Source organism: Bufo bufo, chromosome 6, assembly GCF_905171765.1.
Source record: "Bufo bufo chromosome 6, aBufBuf1.1, whole genome shotgun sequence".
Lineage (NCBI taxonomy): Eukaryota > Metazoa > Chordata > Amphibia > Anura > Bufonidae > Bufo > Bufo bufo.
This window is the reverse complement of record NC_053394.1, coordinates 178,432,827-178,449,152: the sequence shown is the minus strand read 5'-3', so window position 1 is coordinate 178,449,152 and position 16,326 is coordinate 178,432,827. Positions and strand designations below refer to the sequence as shown.

The 16,326-nt window shown below is 42.0% G+C and overlaps 1 protein-coding gene across 5 annotated transcripts; it reads left to right on the top strand.

Annotated features, from left to right (window-relative positions):
- Positions 1–1,812: 1,812 nt before the first annotated feature.
- Positions 1,813–15,104, top strand: LOC121003449 (gastrula zinc finger protein XlCGF66.1-like). Of its 5 annotated transcripts, none has more exons than XM_040435307.1 (6): positions 1,813–1,950; positions 6,442–6,628; positions 6,716–6,880; positions 6,957–7,074; positions 7,159–8,611; positions 14,374–15,104. In XM_040435307.1, exons 2-6 carry the CDS (start codon positions 6,548–6,550, stop codon positions 14,456–14,458), a joined length of 1,902 nt encoding a protein of 633 aa, XP_040291241.1. In that variant the 5' UTR covers positions 1,813–1,950; positions 6,442–6,547; the 3' UTR covers positions 14,459–15,104. The 5 variants fall into 5 exon arrangements, with proteins under 5 accessions (XP_040291241.1, XP_040291245.1, XP_040291244.1 ...); XM_040435308.1 differs by lacking the exon at positions 1,813–1,950 and adding an exon at positions 5,897–5,938; XM_040435311.1 differs by lacking the exon at positions 7,159–8,611 and having other exon boundaries at positions 6,957–7,029.
- The last annotated feature ends 1,222 nt before the right edge of the window (positions 15,105–16,326 follow it).

Here is a 16,326-nt window from a genome sequence, read left to right as displayed (position 1 = left end):
TTTCTTATTTCCTGTGATTTTATGACCATAGTTGTGTCGAATCGTTAACAGGCGGAGTGTCTATGTGACTAGCTGGCTGGGAGGAGCAATGAACTAGCTGGGTGCTGTTAGGCTCGGTTCTGGAGCTGTACCAGAGAAAGGAGAAGTGCATCATGGGTTTGGTTGGACACAGGAACAGGAAGTGCTACATACAGGATGTAGACAAACCAGAGTGATTTGTTGGCATGGATAAAATGTGTCGGAAAAGTCAAGACTGAAAAAAAAAGCATGGGGGAGAGGTAAGCAAGTAAATGAGCATATCTGCTAAACCATAGAAATCCTGGAACCCCCCTCCCCCCTTTATCTCGATACAGAGGTGGTTATTTTTTTATTATAACAATAAAATATTCAGAAAAGGACTATTTTCAAGCACATCCCCCACACAGTGTCATCTCTGAGGGACTGGCTTCCTCTATGTTCTTTTTAATTTCAAGTAATTTATTCTAATTTTATTTAACAGTCTAATATCCCACCATTGTTGTATGAATATGAAACTACACTCAGCATAGACAGCGAGGTGCTGATGGAGGACTCGGGACAATCAGACAATTCTATGTACATGCACAAATATATTCAGGTAGGGTCCAGGCAAGTATGTGAAAAGGGTTGTCCAACCAAAAACTGAAATGAAGTGGTCACTAACTGTATGAAAGCCCTGCTGTTTAAGAAGCACGAAGGCTGTCCCCACCTTTTCAGGGCCCCTCAGACCATTCACAGCATAGGATAGCTCGGCAGTGACGGGCTGTTCTTGGACATCTGCATGCTGAGGCCAGTGACTGAGGCCAGTGACTAGTGTTTTCAAGTTCGGGTTCAGGTTATCTAAGAATTCCATTATGGAGTCCGCTACCACGGACCATAAATTATAATGGGATTCTTGGATAACCCGAACCTTGTACACTGAATTTGCCATCATCTAAATGTGATGGTGGGGATGGGAATCATGTGGCTGGAATGGCGATATGGCGGAGACAGTAATCATCCTGCTGGAACTGTGATTTATTTCTTTTAAACACCTCTTGATTTTTTCCTTTTGGTTGGACAAGCCCTTTAAACATATAACCCACATAGCGCAGTGTATAGTCCTCACATGTCCCCCACACACAGCTCGGAAGCCTCTCACTTCCCTCCCATAGGCGGTGCAGTAGGACTGCGTTACAACTCCGTCCCCACCTAGTAAGGCCAGACACAGACCAGCAAAGCTTATATCACAGTGTGTCGGCCCGATCATTGCTAACCAGCATTTGTAGGAAGGCTTGTTAGTGATGAGCTGGCTGTGTAATACCGCTGCTGCATGGCATCCTCTGCTGACCAAGCAGGCAATTGCCGCCCGACAGTCGCCTGCCTGAGGGCTCATGCACACAAATGTATGTTTGGTCTGCATCCGATCAGCATTTTTTGCAGGTTGGATGCAAAACCATTCACTTCAACGTGCTGTCCGCATCCGTAAGTCTGTTCCGTGGCCCCGCAAAAAAACAGAACTTGTCCTATTCTTGTCCGTCTTATGGACAAGGATAAGGCAGTTCTATAGAGTTAACAATCCGTGCAAAATCAGTGCAAAAAAGAAGGCCTGATCCACTGGACTCCTTCAGCCCTGCCGTTCATTTACGCATCTACTGAACGTTCAGTGATTGCACTGCCGGGAGGCCACAGGTCTCCCAGGTTTCTGCACAGTTCGGAGTAGCAGGTGAGTTTTCGGCACAGAATGAGATTAGGTGGGCCGCATAACCCGGAAGTTGGCTGGAACGCATCACAGGAAGTGTTCGGTCACGTGACACGGCACACCGGACGTGAGGGAATAGCAAGGCTGAAAGTGGTTTCTGCCATTGTTGGATCTGGGAAGCGATCGGGATTTTCATGTCATTCCAGTGCTGTACCCGGGTGTGTTATGTCCTGTGCTGGTGGCCGTGATAGGTGAGACTGTCTCAGTATCGTCACATATACCAGTCACCAGTGTGCCATGCCACCCCATGGACCTCTCCATGTACCACACACACACTGCTTCCTGCTGTATTCCAACACATCCTGGGTTTCCATATAATTGTATATCTTCTGGATTATAGCACACTAATATGACATGACACCTAATACACCTTTGTATATGACCCGTGCACTGGTCTGTATAGACATTATAACTGATATATACCAAAGGTACCATCCTGTGTATGTGTGTGTATATATATATATATATATACACACACACAACTCCTTTAGGGCTCCTTCACACAAGAAAAGCCATTATTCTTATAAGAATGGAAAACATGTCTAAAAAACACTATTGCTGCATTAAAAAAAAACATTAGAGAAACAGAAAATGCTACAGAATTGGAAAAATGTGGCACTAGCCAAAATGCATGTGTCTTGCATTTCCTATTCCCCAAAGCCTTTCAGCTAAGGGTACTTTCACACTAGCGTTAAAGTTTTCCGGCATTGAGTTCCGTCCTAGGAGCTCAATACCGGAAAAGAACTGATCAGTTTTATCCTAATACATTCTGAATGGAGAGCAATCCGTTCAGGATGCATCAGGATGTCTTCAGTTCAGTCACTTTTACGGCATTTGGGCGGAGAAAATACTGCAGCATGCTGCGGTATTTTCTCCGGCCAAAATTCCGGAACACTTGCCTGAACGCCAGATCCAGCATTAATTTCCATTGAAATGTCTTAATGCCGGATCCAGTATCAAGTTTTCCAGTAAAATGGATCTGATTTCCAGGTCTGCGCATGCGCAGACCTTTAAAAATGCGAAAAATAATAAATACTGGATCCGTTTTTCCGGATGACACTGGAAAAACGCATCCGGTATTGCAATGCATTTGTCAGGATCCGGTACTGCAAATGACATGCGTTTGCATACAGGCCTGAGCTGCCTGCCGGAATCAAACAACGCAAGTGTGAAAGTACCCTAACATCTGTAGCTGGTGTTTTTTTCTCCCCACAGCAAAACGTGCAAAAAAAAGCCACAAAAAATTTAAAAGTTCTGAAAATGGCACAAACTGTGTGAACTCACCTTAATAGTATAACTTTTTTCAAATAGGACAGTGTATATATTTTAATATAATGTATACTGCCTTATATAGCCAACTTACCGTCTGTCCTACATGACTGTGATAGTTACTCCATATAATGTGATATTTATATTCTTCCTGTATAATTAGTAACCTATTTATCTCCCTATATATAACCCATTTTTTTTATATATCCTTGGTATAATATGGCAATATGCCATCTTGTACACACATTTATCAGTTTTTCTTCACTATAGATTGCTTTTGTAATATGACGTACTGCTCTTTATGTAATCTTTGCAACATCCAGTATTCCTGTCCATATAATGCTCTGGATGTCCCTTCGATAATATGTCCCTGTACTGTATATTATGCATCTTAGTGCATGTATATCTCCCCTATAACATAAATTTTGTACATGTTGGTTCACTGCTGTATTCACTTGGAACAGGCATTGACAGCGTTCAGTCACTCCAAAGCATTTGACACTGTACCACATAAAAGGTTAGTATATAAAATGAGAATGCTCGGACTCGGAGAAAACGTCTGTAAGTGGGTAAGTAACTGGCTCAATGATAGAAAACAGAGGGTGGTTATTAACGGTACACACTCAGATTGGGTCACTGTCACTAGTGGGGTACCTCAGGGGTCAGTATTGGGCCCTATTCTCTTCAATATATTTATTAATGATCTTGTAGAAGGCTTGCACAGGAAAATATAAATTTTTGCAGATGACACTAAACTGTGTAAAGTAATTAACACTGAAGAGGACAATATACGGCTACAGATGGATCTGGATAGATTGGAGGCTTGGGCAGAATAGTGGCAGATGAGGTTTAACCGGGGCTGTGGAGTCGGTAGATAAATGGTCCGACTCCTCAGTTTTTGGTACTTCCAACTCCGACTCCTCTGTATTTAATATGCAATATTTTTTTTTTTTTACATTCCTTGAAGGAAAGACAGGCAACATACATGTCATTACCACAGAACTACTGGCTAGGAAGCTGCTGATCTTCTGCTGAAGATAGGGCAGTGGGACGATCCAGGAAGGGGCATTTATTTTAAAACATGATTTCCCTAGTAGAATCCCATAGTCATGTTTAAAGTTTAAGCTAACAATCTGAGTTTACAAGTTTTTATAGCCTTAGCTGAATGACAGTCTTTCAAATGGTTTACAGCTTCAGTCTTGAACTATTGACTATCCATTCCCTTCACTTATACAAGTGTCTCTACTTAATCAGTTATCAGTGAGAGGCTAGGTTAACCATGGGCGTTGCGTTCCCTGTAACAGCGGAACACAACACAATGGAAAGTATAAGTATTGCCGCTCCTTAACTGTGCGTTGCGTGCCATATAGTGAAGCATATGAAAAGCATGCTTCTTCATGGTCACTTAACGTGTTCATTTTGCGGTAACGTGACGCACTGCATGCATTGGCCTTTATTCTTACAGTAGAGAAGTACCGTATTTTTCGCAAAAGTGGGGGAAAAATAGCAGTGCGTCTTATGGGGGCGAATGCTGCGACTGTCCGGTGAATAGGCTGAGAGGGAGGAGGGGCTGGGGGCCGGCATCTGTTTCTGTAATGGCAGCGGGGCCCGGTGCAGTCACTGTATTTTACTACACCGGGCCCGGCTCACTGTACTATACGGTAATCATATCTAACTTGTGGGTATTGTTAAAGTATTCCAATCATCTTAAATCTAGCGCTGTACTACTTACTACTAACTTCTTGGCAGTCAGGAGGCCGGGTGGGCGCTCATAGCGTAGCTCACTACGTCACGCTCCTGCTCCGCCCACTTTATGAATGAAGTAGACACCAGGCCCCGCTGCCATTACAGAAACAGATGCTGGCCCCCATTCACTACACAGGGACACTGTTATGGGGGGATCTGTGGATGACACCTAAGATAAGATGCTATATATGTGTCATCCACAGATGCCCCCACAATGATCCCCCATAACAGTGCCACCCACAGATGCCCCCATAATAGTGTCATCCACAGACCATTAGTTCAAAACCCACCAAAAGCACACTCTTTGGCTCAAAATATTTTTTTTCTTATTTTCCTCCTCAAAAACCTAGGTGCGTCTTATGGGCAGGTGCGTCTTATAGGGCAAAAAATACGGTAATTAAATATAACTTTTTGTGAATTGGGACATTTAAACTTGCTTTTTTTAAAATTTTATTCCAATTTAAATCTAGTCGGAGACGGTTCATTTTTTTCCGACTCCAGGTACCCAAAATTGCCTCCGACTCCACAGCCCTGGGTTTAACATTGACAAATGTAAGGTTATGCACATGGGAAGGAATAATGCAAGTTACCTGTACATACTAAATGGTAAAACACTGGGTAACACTGACATGGAAAAGGACCTAGGAATTTTAGTGAACAGCAAACTAAGCTGTAAAAATAAGTGTCAGGCAGCTGCTGCCAAAGACAATAAGATAATGGGTTGCATCAAAAAGGGGCATAGATGCCCGTGATGAGAACATAGTCCTACCACTTTACAAATCGCTAGTCAGACCACACATGGAGTACTGTGTACAGTTCTGGGCTCCTGTGAACAAGGCAGACATAGCAGAGCTGGAGAGGGTTCAGAGGAGGGTAACTAAAGTAATAACTGGAATGGGAGGACTACAGTACCTAGAAAGATTATCAACATTAGGGTTATTCACGTTAGAAAAAAGACGACTAAAGGGAGATCTAATAAGTATGTATAAATATATCAGGGGTCAGTACAGAGATCTATCCCATCATCTATTTATCCCCAGGACTGTGACGAGGGGACATCCTCTGCGTCTGGAGGAAAGAAGGTTTGTACACAAACATAGAAGAGGATTCTTTACGGTAAGAGCAGTGAGACTATGGAACTCTCTGCCTGAGGAGGTGGTGATGGTGAGTACAATAAAGGAATTCAAGAGGGGCCTGGATGTATTTCTGGAGTGTAATAATATTACAGGCTATAGCTACTAGAGAGGGGTCGTTGATCCAGGGAGTTATTCTGATTACCTGATTGGAGTCGGGAAGGAATTTTTCCCTCTTAAGTGGGGAAAATTGGCTTCTACCTCACTTTTTATTTTATTTTTTTGCCTTCCTCTGGATCAACTTGCAGGATAACAGGCCGAACTGGATGGACAGATGTCTTTTTTCGGCCTTATATACTATGTTACTCCCATAGTAGGGAATGGAACAGTGTACCAACATGCACATTACTTGCTGCATTTAGGGAGGACTTGGGGTTCCTCTGTTTTGGGATGGCTGGGTGTCCCAGCAATCAGACCCACATCAATCCGTCATTTATCACTGATCCTGTGGATAAATGTGATTTGTAGCTAACCCCTTTTAATACACAACAGCGCCTGATATTTGTCTTTCATACAACTCTTTCTTTGTAATAGGGTCTGCTAGAATCTGAAAGAATGTGTGGCTATCAAACAAAGGTCGTGTGAAGAAACATCTTTGTGTTTCTCTTCAACCTGCAAGTAGCATATATCTGACAACTCTATGATGGAGAAAGACCAGCATCAATTGACAGAGACTTTATTAAGTCTGACCCTGAGGATCATCTACTTGTTGACTGGAGAGGTGAGATGTTCAAATGATCGAAATGCCGTTTTTATGTAAATCATGGCTGTTTCAATTCAGGAGTAACCCTTTATTCAACATTCACAGGAATATGTTATTGAGAAGAAGTCTCGTGGCTGTATATCAGGGAACTTGGATAAGACTCAGAGTAACATCAGGGAACCTTCATCTCACTCCAGAACAAATAAGAAGGACAATGATCAGAAGATCCTAGAACTCACCAATAGGATTGTGTATCTGTTGACTGGAGAGGTGAGCACTGCTGGGAAATGATATAGCAACACTAATGGAGGTGTCTGGATGATGACTGCATTATTATGTGTGTCAGGTTCCTATCAGATGTCAGGATGTTGCTGTCTATTTCTCCATGGAGGAGTGGGAGTATTTAGAAGAACACAAAGGTCTGTACCAAAATGTGGTGACTGAGAATCTCCTTACTTCAGTGGGTAAGAAATGTTTTGAAAGTTAATAGTAAGGGTCATTGTTAACATCATTTTCGAAATATTACTTAAAATGTATATTTTAAACAGGTTCCAAAAATGATGAGGAAATAGCAGAAGAATGTATTATCTCTGATTCTTCACCAGAATGTTCAAATCATTATTCTACGGATGAAGAATCCATCTCATGTGAAGAAATAGACATATCAGACAATGACCTCTGCAAACCCACAGATCATATGCAAAAATATTCATCGTGTACTCTTAATATGGAAGAAATAGGGTGCACAGAAGAGGATATCATAAACACAGACATTTATATACCCATAGATCATGAAATACAATCTCCATCTACTTCTGTAACTGGAAAATTGGTCTCTAGTGAAGGTCAAAAGCATGCAAGTATTGACATTATTACCATCCCAGATCATTCTCCCACCCGGTTTGGTGTAAATGGAGAGTGTGATTGGTCTGATCATGCAAATGCGCTGTATCAGGGCGTCTTGGATAAGCCTAGTAATTCCATTAACAGCCTGTACCATAAGCCTTTTCCTTCTGGTATCCAGACACTGAATAATAAAGATATAAAATACAATGGCTCACTATGTGAGGAACCTTTTACAAAATTCTTTGACCATACTGTTGATCATACAGATGCTCAATCCTTTATCTGCAGCAAATGTGGAAAGTGTCTTCCTACTGAGTCAGATCTGGACACCCACCAAAAGAGTCATATTAAAGCAAGCATGTGTTCAGGAGTAAATGGAAAGAAATCATTTACTCGTAACCCCATTCCAAAACCAGATTCTAGTGGAGAAGAAGAACTGAAATGTCAGATCTGTGGTTTATGTTTCAGCAATAGAATTGATCTTGTCACCCACCATCAAATTCATATCAAGAAACCATATCCCTGTTCAATATGTGGACGGGGATTTTATAGCCGTTCAGGACTGGTCACACATCAAAAAACTCATGCATTCCAGAGGCTTTATGATTGTCCCACATGTGGAAAAACGTTTATTTCAAATGCTCATCTAATATTACACCAAAAGATACATGCTGAGCCTGGAGGCGGTTCAGGAGGAGACTCTAATGCATCGGAGTATCAGCATTTCGGAAGCCAAGATAAATTATTCACTTGCTCCATGTGTGGTGAATGCTTCTACAGCAGTGAACATTTTCTACAGCATCAAAAAAGCCACTTTAAGAGCGATCCTCTTATGTGCCCGGATTGTGGGAAGCTCTTCATGAGAAAGTCAGGACTCTCTAAGCATCAGAGAGTTGTCCACCGAGGAGATGTAGCACTGTCTTGTGTCGCATGTGGAAAAGGCTTTGCTTGCAAATCAGAGCTATCTAGACATATGGCTGTTCACTCAGGACAGAAACCATACACATGCACTGTGTGTGGAAAGTGCTTCTCCTTTAAATCAGCTCTTGTCAGACATCAAAGGATTCACTCTGGAGATAGACTGCATTACTGCCCTATGTGTGGAAAGGGATTTTCATGCAACTCCGAGCTTCTTCGGCATCAATCTGTTCATCAGTAAACATTTATATATCTTTATTGGACAAGAGTTGCAATAAAAATTTTGGGGTCATTTATCAAACTGGTGTAAAGTAGAACTAGCTTAGTTGCCAATAGCAACTAATCAGATTCCGCCTTTCATTTTCCAAAGGAGCTGTCAAAAATGAAAGATGGGATCTGATTGGTTGCTATGGGCAACTAAGCCAGTTCTACTTAACACCAGTTTGATAAATGGACCCCCTTTGTTTCTTAAAGAGCCACTGTCAGCATGATCAACCCGATTAAACCAGATATTTGCCTGGTAGGGATGATCATGCTGGTTAAAATGGTACCTTATTTATCTTTGTAAGTTGCAGCGTTCCCAAGATAGGGAGATTTTATCTTTATGCAAATCAGGCAGTTAGAGCACCAGGGGACTGGCTGTAGGGCTTGGAGCACTGCTGCAGCTATGCTCCTAGTGCTGCTTACACTTTTATTGTCAGGGCTAATAGCCTGCACTGTGACTCACTGATCATCCCTGGTGGTCCAGCGTTAATGTTATATGAAGTTATTGGTGTCAGTGGGTTTTACCAAAATCATTCATTCCTAGGGGATTGCATGATTTTGATAAAACCCAATGTCTCCATATAACATAATAATGTTGGACCACCAAGGATTATTAGTGAGTCACAGCACAGACACCATTAGACAGGGCTATTAGCCTTGTCAATCAAAAGGGAGGAGAGAGTATAATGATGTAATGAATATAGTATCCTGGTTTAAAGGGCATCTGTCAGCAGATTTGTATCTACGGATGTAGAGTTAACACGCACACTTGGTAAGTTATCACATCTAGTAAACTCTGCTGCATCTGTATGTAACTGGCTGACCTGTTACATGTGCACTTGGCAGCTGAAGGCATCTATGTTGGCCCCATGTTCATATGTGCCCACATTGCTGAGAAAAATGTATGCAAATGAGCCTCCAGGAGCAATGAGGGCATTGTCATTACACTTGGAGGCTCTGCTCTCTCCAACTGCAGTGCCAGGCATCATTACATTTTCAATCCCCTGTTGTTCCTAGAAGCTCATTTGCATATATTAAAACTTCATGTTTTTCAGCAATGCGGGCACATATGAACATGGGACCAACACAGATGCCTTCAGCTGCCAAGCGCACATGTAACAGGTTAGCCAAATTCATAGGTACAAATCTGCGACAGATGCCATTGAATAGGGTTGACCATGCTGACAGACACCTTAAAGCCAAACTCCAGTCAGAGCTACTGTATTTGCCACTTTGCCTGCCAGTGACAGGGTCATTGATGATTTTCATGCTCTAACAAACTTAAAGGTAGTCTGTCATATCATTTTCACCAATATAACTAACAGCATTGCCCAAAGAAAGTTGCAAGCACATTGCAAACATACCTGTATGTACTTTGTGTCTTTATTCCATTTACAGTACTTTTATTCTTCTGAAAAACAGGTCCCAACAGCAACCTTGGGATTGGTCGCAGCTAGAGATATGGACCTGGTCTTGTTTGAAAGCTGGCATTACAATAACAGAATCACAGCATTATATCAATTATGTAGGAAGATATAGCTGTTAGAAATCGGGATGGCAGTGAATCCATCTGAAAGTGAAATTAAGAGCAGGTTTCACTGCTTTTATTCCTGACTCAACTTCTAACAGCTATAACTTTCAATGTAGTGGATATAATGCTGTGATTCTGGTATTGTTTGAAAGCTTAGAATGACAGATTTCAAACAAGACCATATATCTAGCTGCCACCAATTCTAATATATGAGTAGCCAAAACAGCCCTCCTCTATTAAGTCTGGTTTGCTTTGGGCACTTGGAACTTGGGAGCCATTTTTCAGCAGAATAAAAGCACCTTTTCTGGACTTGGAATAAAGACACAAAGTACACACAGGTTTGATTGGAATGTGCTTCCAATCTTCTGTGAGGCAATGCTGTTCATTATATTGGTGAAAATAGCATGACAGATTCGCTTTAAGTTTAAAAAAGCAAATTACAGGTGACCGCCATGTTGTAGCCACGATCAGCTAAAGAAGGTCCACATTGTGAGGACCTCACAAGAAGCTCACCATCTCTCAGTTTTCTGGACTTCATTGAAAGTGAAAAATGAGGGGTGGTTGAGTATGTATGTGTGTGTGTGTGTGTGTGTGTGTGTGTGTGGGTGGGTGGGGGGGGGGGGGGGGGGGGGGTGAGGGGTTAATGTTTGCCATCAGTGCTGGATTTTGTAAAAAAAATTTTTGATTAGAAAAGGGTAAATTAGGGTATCCTAAATCAAAGAGCCCCTTTATTTTAGTAATTGCATTCACTAAACAAGGCCCCCTGAAGTGCCTGGCAGGTAGGGCTGATAAGAAAGCATTTCCTGGTTCCGTAGAGTCAGTACAATATACAGTACCACACCTGAGAAGGTTCCTAGCATAAGTTTAGAACAAGCACCATCTCACTCCAGCATATGCCACATGTATGCAGCTGGGGCCATTATTTCGCAATTGCCTGTAAATTTTAACAGTGAAAGCTGCTGACTCTTCATGCAGGTATCAGTTGGAGGAGTGAGGGGAGGACACTCCTGACGCGGAGTACAACTGCACTCACTACTCTGTGTCCACTGCTATCCAGCAGACCACAGTCACATTAGTTATATCCACCCAAAGGACAGCACCTCTCAAAGCATATTTTTATCATTGTAATGGAGAGCCACAAGAAAGCGATAGAGACAGCATTCTGTAGAAACTCAAGCTTGAGAACTGTTCTTGGTACATTAATTTTTGTGGCTCTTGATCATGTTCTCTAGAGGTGTGCACCAGGAACTTTATTATTACATTAGAGTGCTGCAGTTTTCTTGTTGGTAATTTTATAGTTTGAAAGGATTCCTTGGAAAAATTATCTTGAAATTGGATACATTGGGCCAAAAAGGTGTGCTATATATTACCGTAAGCTTCATATCAAAGCATTTATGACCTTCTTTCAACCATTTTTTAAAAAGGATCATGTGACTGTGACATACACCCCACAACTCTACATCATAGCTGCTGACTGTCTGAGAAGGACCATGTGAGTCCACAGAACCAGGATTTCACCCTTTGGGGGGCTGTTTAATGAATGTAACTATAGCAGTTTTATTAGGTTGTCATGCTGATGTTATTTGAATAGGTCTGTTATAGTGACAGTTTGTCTTTAACAATCAGTTACTTGAGCAAATGGACAGACGTTCTTGATTTTCATTATCCGTGATTTCCACATATTCTTACATGTCAAGATGTTAAAGGGGTTCTCTGGGATTTACATATGAAGATCATCAGTATAAGATCGGCAGAGGGTTTGACTCCGAACACCACTGCCAGTCAGCTGTTTGAGGAGGTCATAGCACTCCTCCCAGGTTACCAAGCACAGTACCATACATTGTACAGTGGCTTTGCTTGGTATTGCAGATCAAGCCCATTCCCTTGAATGAGGCTGATCTGCACCTAAGCCCTGTGACCAATGAACATGACGTAAGTGCTCGAGCTGATCACGTACAGCAGGAACCGGGGAGTCGGGCCTCCTATCTGATATTGATGACCTATCCCCGGGATAGGACCTCAATCTATAAATCCCGGAAAACCCCTTCTAATGATAGAGGTAGAGCTGTGACAACCGTTTATTTATCTTCATGAAAAATAGACTACTTGCCGTTTTAAAGTAGAATAAAAATATGTAGATGACATAAAGACTTTGACCATCGCCTTTTTGTACATGTGCATTAACTCCTGTATCCAGCCATGCAATAGAAGCAGTGGAATGGGTCGCAGTGAAAGCTCAGTGACCGTCAGTGGAACTGTTCTAAAAGGCTAATTCCGTACCATCTTATCATTTTGCGCCATACTAGAGCAGTCTTGGTCAGTTGTGAAGTGGTGTTGAGTTCCTAACAGCCTCTGACAGCACATTTCAGCCTGTCTGGGTTAGGTTGTCATGGCTAAGCAGTGGTGGAAATGTAGATTTCCATTGGACTTTGGAGTGGTGAGTGATGCTTCACTGGCAGACAGCAGGAAGCTACCTCCCGAATTTGCAGTGCAACTGTAAAACGCGTGTTGGCTTAGAAATAATAGCATCAGCATGTCATTGCTGACAGCCAAGTGGGCTTGGGAGGGAAACACAAGGAGGCCAGAGATATAGGAAAGCATGTCTTAGACTTCTTGCTCAACGGACATCTTTTTGTAGACAAGTAATTTTATATCTGTAAAATGTGTTATTGCAAACCAAATTGTTCTTCAGCAGGGGCGTAGCTATGGGGGTGCTGAGGGGGCCCAAAGACGCTTGTGCCTTATAAGAAGACACCAGTATTATAGAAAGTGCATGCTGGGAGGGCTCTGTCATAGATTTTGCACTGGGGCCCAGAATGTTCAAGTTACACTTCTGTTCTTCAGGTTATAACACAATGATTTCTTATAAAAATGGAGATTTGTTGCAGATCTCCACGTAGGTTGTAGTAGTTGCAGCAGTTAGCGTCCTGTTACTGAGAAGCCATTTCAATCAAAGGTCCCATGACCCCTCTCCACCACCTCCTAGTCTTTTCAGTGCCTCCGCTTTCCTGCAGGTCCTAAAATAAATATGAATATCAGCATGTCACAAGTCCCGGTGTCTAGTTTAGTGAATGCAAAGCTTTTGTTCTCCTAACTCTGTGCTGTGTTTTTCTTCTGTTAGGCCTTATGCACACGACCGTGTGCCGGCCATGCCCGTGCTGCGGACTGTAAATTGTGGTCTGCAATGCACGGGCACCCGACGGTCCGCACTTCAAAAAAGTAGTGCATGCTCTACTTTGTGGTGCGGATGCACGGACAGAAAAACTCATCAGTGCATCAGTGGGCTTCTGATCTGTGCCTCTGTTCCGCACCATATCTTCCGGTTTGCGGCCCCATTCAAGTGAAGGGGTCCACATCTGTGATATGGTGCGCACATGGCCGGTGCCCGTATATTGCCACAATATGGGCATGTCGTGTGCATTAGACCTTACACCTAGAAATCCATGAATAGGTTGAGACCTAGGTGTTACCATTTGGCAGTGTGTCTGTACACAGTGCTGACCGTGTCAGAGCATAGGGACACATCCCTTTGACAAGGGGGATGGTAACAACCAATTTACTCATGCATTTCTAGACGTAGCAACAGAGGCATGGCACGCTGCAGAGTTGTAAGAAAATGTGGTCCAGAATTGTTATTTTATGGGGAGTAGAAGTATTTACTAAAATAGACATGTCAGTAGTCCTTTTTAAATTTGATATTCACAGTCATGATTAGCTAGCCCTTTGTATCACAATACAGTAAGGCTACTTTCACACTGGCGTTTTGGTTTCCGTTTATGAGATCCGCTCTCACAAGCGGTCCAAAACTGATCAGTTTTGCCCTTAATGCATTCTGAATGGGTAAGGATCCGCTCAGTGTGGCTCCGTTCTGTCTCCATTCCGCTTTGGAGACTGACACCAAAACGCTGCTTGCAGTGTTTTGGTGTCCGTCTGACGAAACTGAGCCAAACGGATCCGTCCTGACACACAATGTAAGTCAAAAGGGACGGATCCGTTTTCACTGACACAATATGGCACAATAGAAAACGGATTTGGCTATGTTAAAGATAATACAAACGTATGCGTTTGTGCAGATCCATGACTGATCCGCACCAAACGCGAGTGTGAAAGTAGCCTAAGTCATATTTAATATTAAAATCATATTTAACCTGTGTTGCATATGGTATGGAAATGTAAAGTAACGTCTATTTTTTTTCTGTTACAGGAGTCTATATCTGACTACAATGGTTCTGCCTGTAGCTACACCAGTTGATGATGACACTAGAGGGAGCATCTCAGGAGAGGCCTAACAAAATATTTTATGATGTGCAATCTCTTTTTAACTCAGGTTTATCTACTTAAACACACAAAGTTGACCTCTCAAAACCCAAAATTCCTTTTTATGACTGCTCTGAATTCGCCATGCAATGTCAGAGGCAGGCACACGGACAAAGCAATTCTACTTTATCATATCTTCTTGGACGCTTGCTAGGGTGGCATTAGGAAATGGGATATAGGAGTACTAACACTTGAATATATAGGTAATGCGTGGAGTAAAGCTGGCCATGCAGTAGAGATCTGGGACAGCCAAAAATGCAGATCCATCGGCACCTTTTTCCTTTTTGTGACATAATGAAATTGTCATTTGTCACGTTTGATTGTTTTTCCAGTTATTGTAGGGTACTGTAGTTAAAAAGCCGTTTGTGCCTGCATCCCAAAAAAAACGGACTATGAATGACTACAATGTCAAAAAACGGACTATGAATGAGAAGTTGTTTAGATCACTGCTGTTAATTCCTAATGTATGGCCAGCTTTAGAATTTGGGGTTCTGTGGAGCGCACAATGAAATTTTATTGTCATAATATAATTTTTACTTATTTCATGTGAATGGTTTTATATAGTTTGTAAAAAATTAAATCTATTCTACACTTTGAGGACTAAAAAGTTGCATCAAAGACAAACCTAAGGTTTTCAATATATTGAACATGTTTTTGTTGCCCCCTTGGTGGTTTTTGGTAAACAATCTTGGGTCAGAAATGTTCTTTTCAAATTCATTTAAATGGAAAATAGAAGACCTCATGCACATGAACATATTTTGGTCTGTGTCTGAAACGCATTTTTTGTGGACCTATTCACTTCTATGGGGCCGCAAATGCCGACAGGACACAATGTCATCCGTGTGCTGTTGACATTCATGTGGCTGTTTGTCCATCCAGCAAAAAAATAGGACATGTTCTATTGTCCATTTTGAAGACCAGAATAGGCATTTTTGCAGTAGGACGAGATGGGAAAGTGCGGGACACACATGATATGCGGACCGCAAAATAGATGCTGTTGTGTGCATGAACCTTATGATTGCTACTGTATTGGGAAGTTTACACCAATTGTCACGAGACGTCATCTCTGTCCATAGTAAAGTGGAGCAGAAAGTTTTCAGATTCCATGTAAGGGCCAGACCTGCATCTGGATTTATCTAAGAAAGGTAAACTTTATTAGGAGGATGTGGCTCAAGGTGAAAATTCATTCTCATCAAGACGAGGTCAAAAAATCCAAACGGGTCCATGTAGTCTTTCTGAAGGTCAAGGCCCATGACCAGAACAAAATAAGACAAGCCACAAAAAATCCTGACTCTTTGCACAAAATTTGTGGTAGTTTTTGATATCATTTTTAAGCCAAAGTCAGAAGTGGATCCAGCAGGAAGGAGAAGTATTTCCGCAACCCACTTCTAGCTTTGGCTCAAAAACTGCCACAGAAAGCTGTACTTTTGTGTTTTTTGTGCTTTTCTTGTCACTAAATAAATTTGATACATTTTACTCTTGGATTTCATAGAGTTTGAAACATCTTTTTAAATTCCTCACTGGGTCTAGTTCACATGTCCGCATTTGATCATTGATTGGGAGCCAAAACTAGAAGTGAAGGCTACACAGAAATGAAGTATAATGGAAAGATTTAGGCTACTTTCACACTGGCGTTTTCTATTTTCCGGAGAAAAACTCTTTCGTTTTGTCCCCATTCATTGTCAATGGGGACAGAACGTAACGCTCCAAAAAGCATTCTGTTCCATTTGGTTGCGTTCCCATACTGGAGAGCAAACTGCAGCAAGCTAGTAACATAGTTTATAAGGCCGAAAAAAGACATCTGTCCATCCAGTTCGACCTGTTCTCCTGCAAGTTGATC

Coding starts and splice junctions, on each gene's coding strand:
- LOC121003449 (XM_040435307.1), top strand. CDS start 6,548: ATGATGGAGAAAGACCAGCATCAATTGACAGAGACTTTATTAAGTCTG. Junction 6,881..6,956: donor TGTATCTGTTGACTGGAGAG/GTGAGCACTGCT, acceptor TATGTGTGTCAG/GTTCCTATCAGATGTCAGGA. Junction 7,075..7,158: donor GAATCTCCTTACTTCAGTGG/GTAAGAAATGTT, acceptor TATTTTAAACAG/GTTCCAAAAATGATGAGGAA.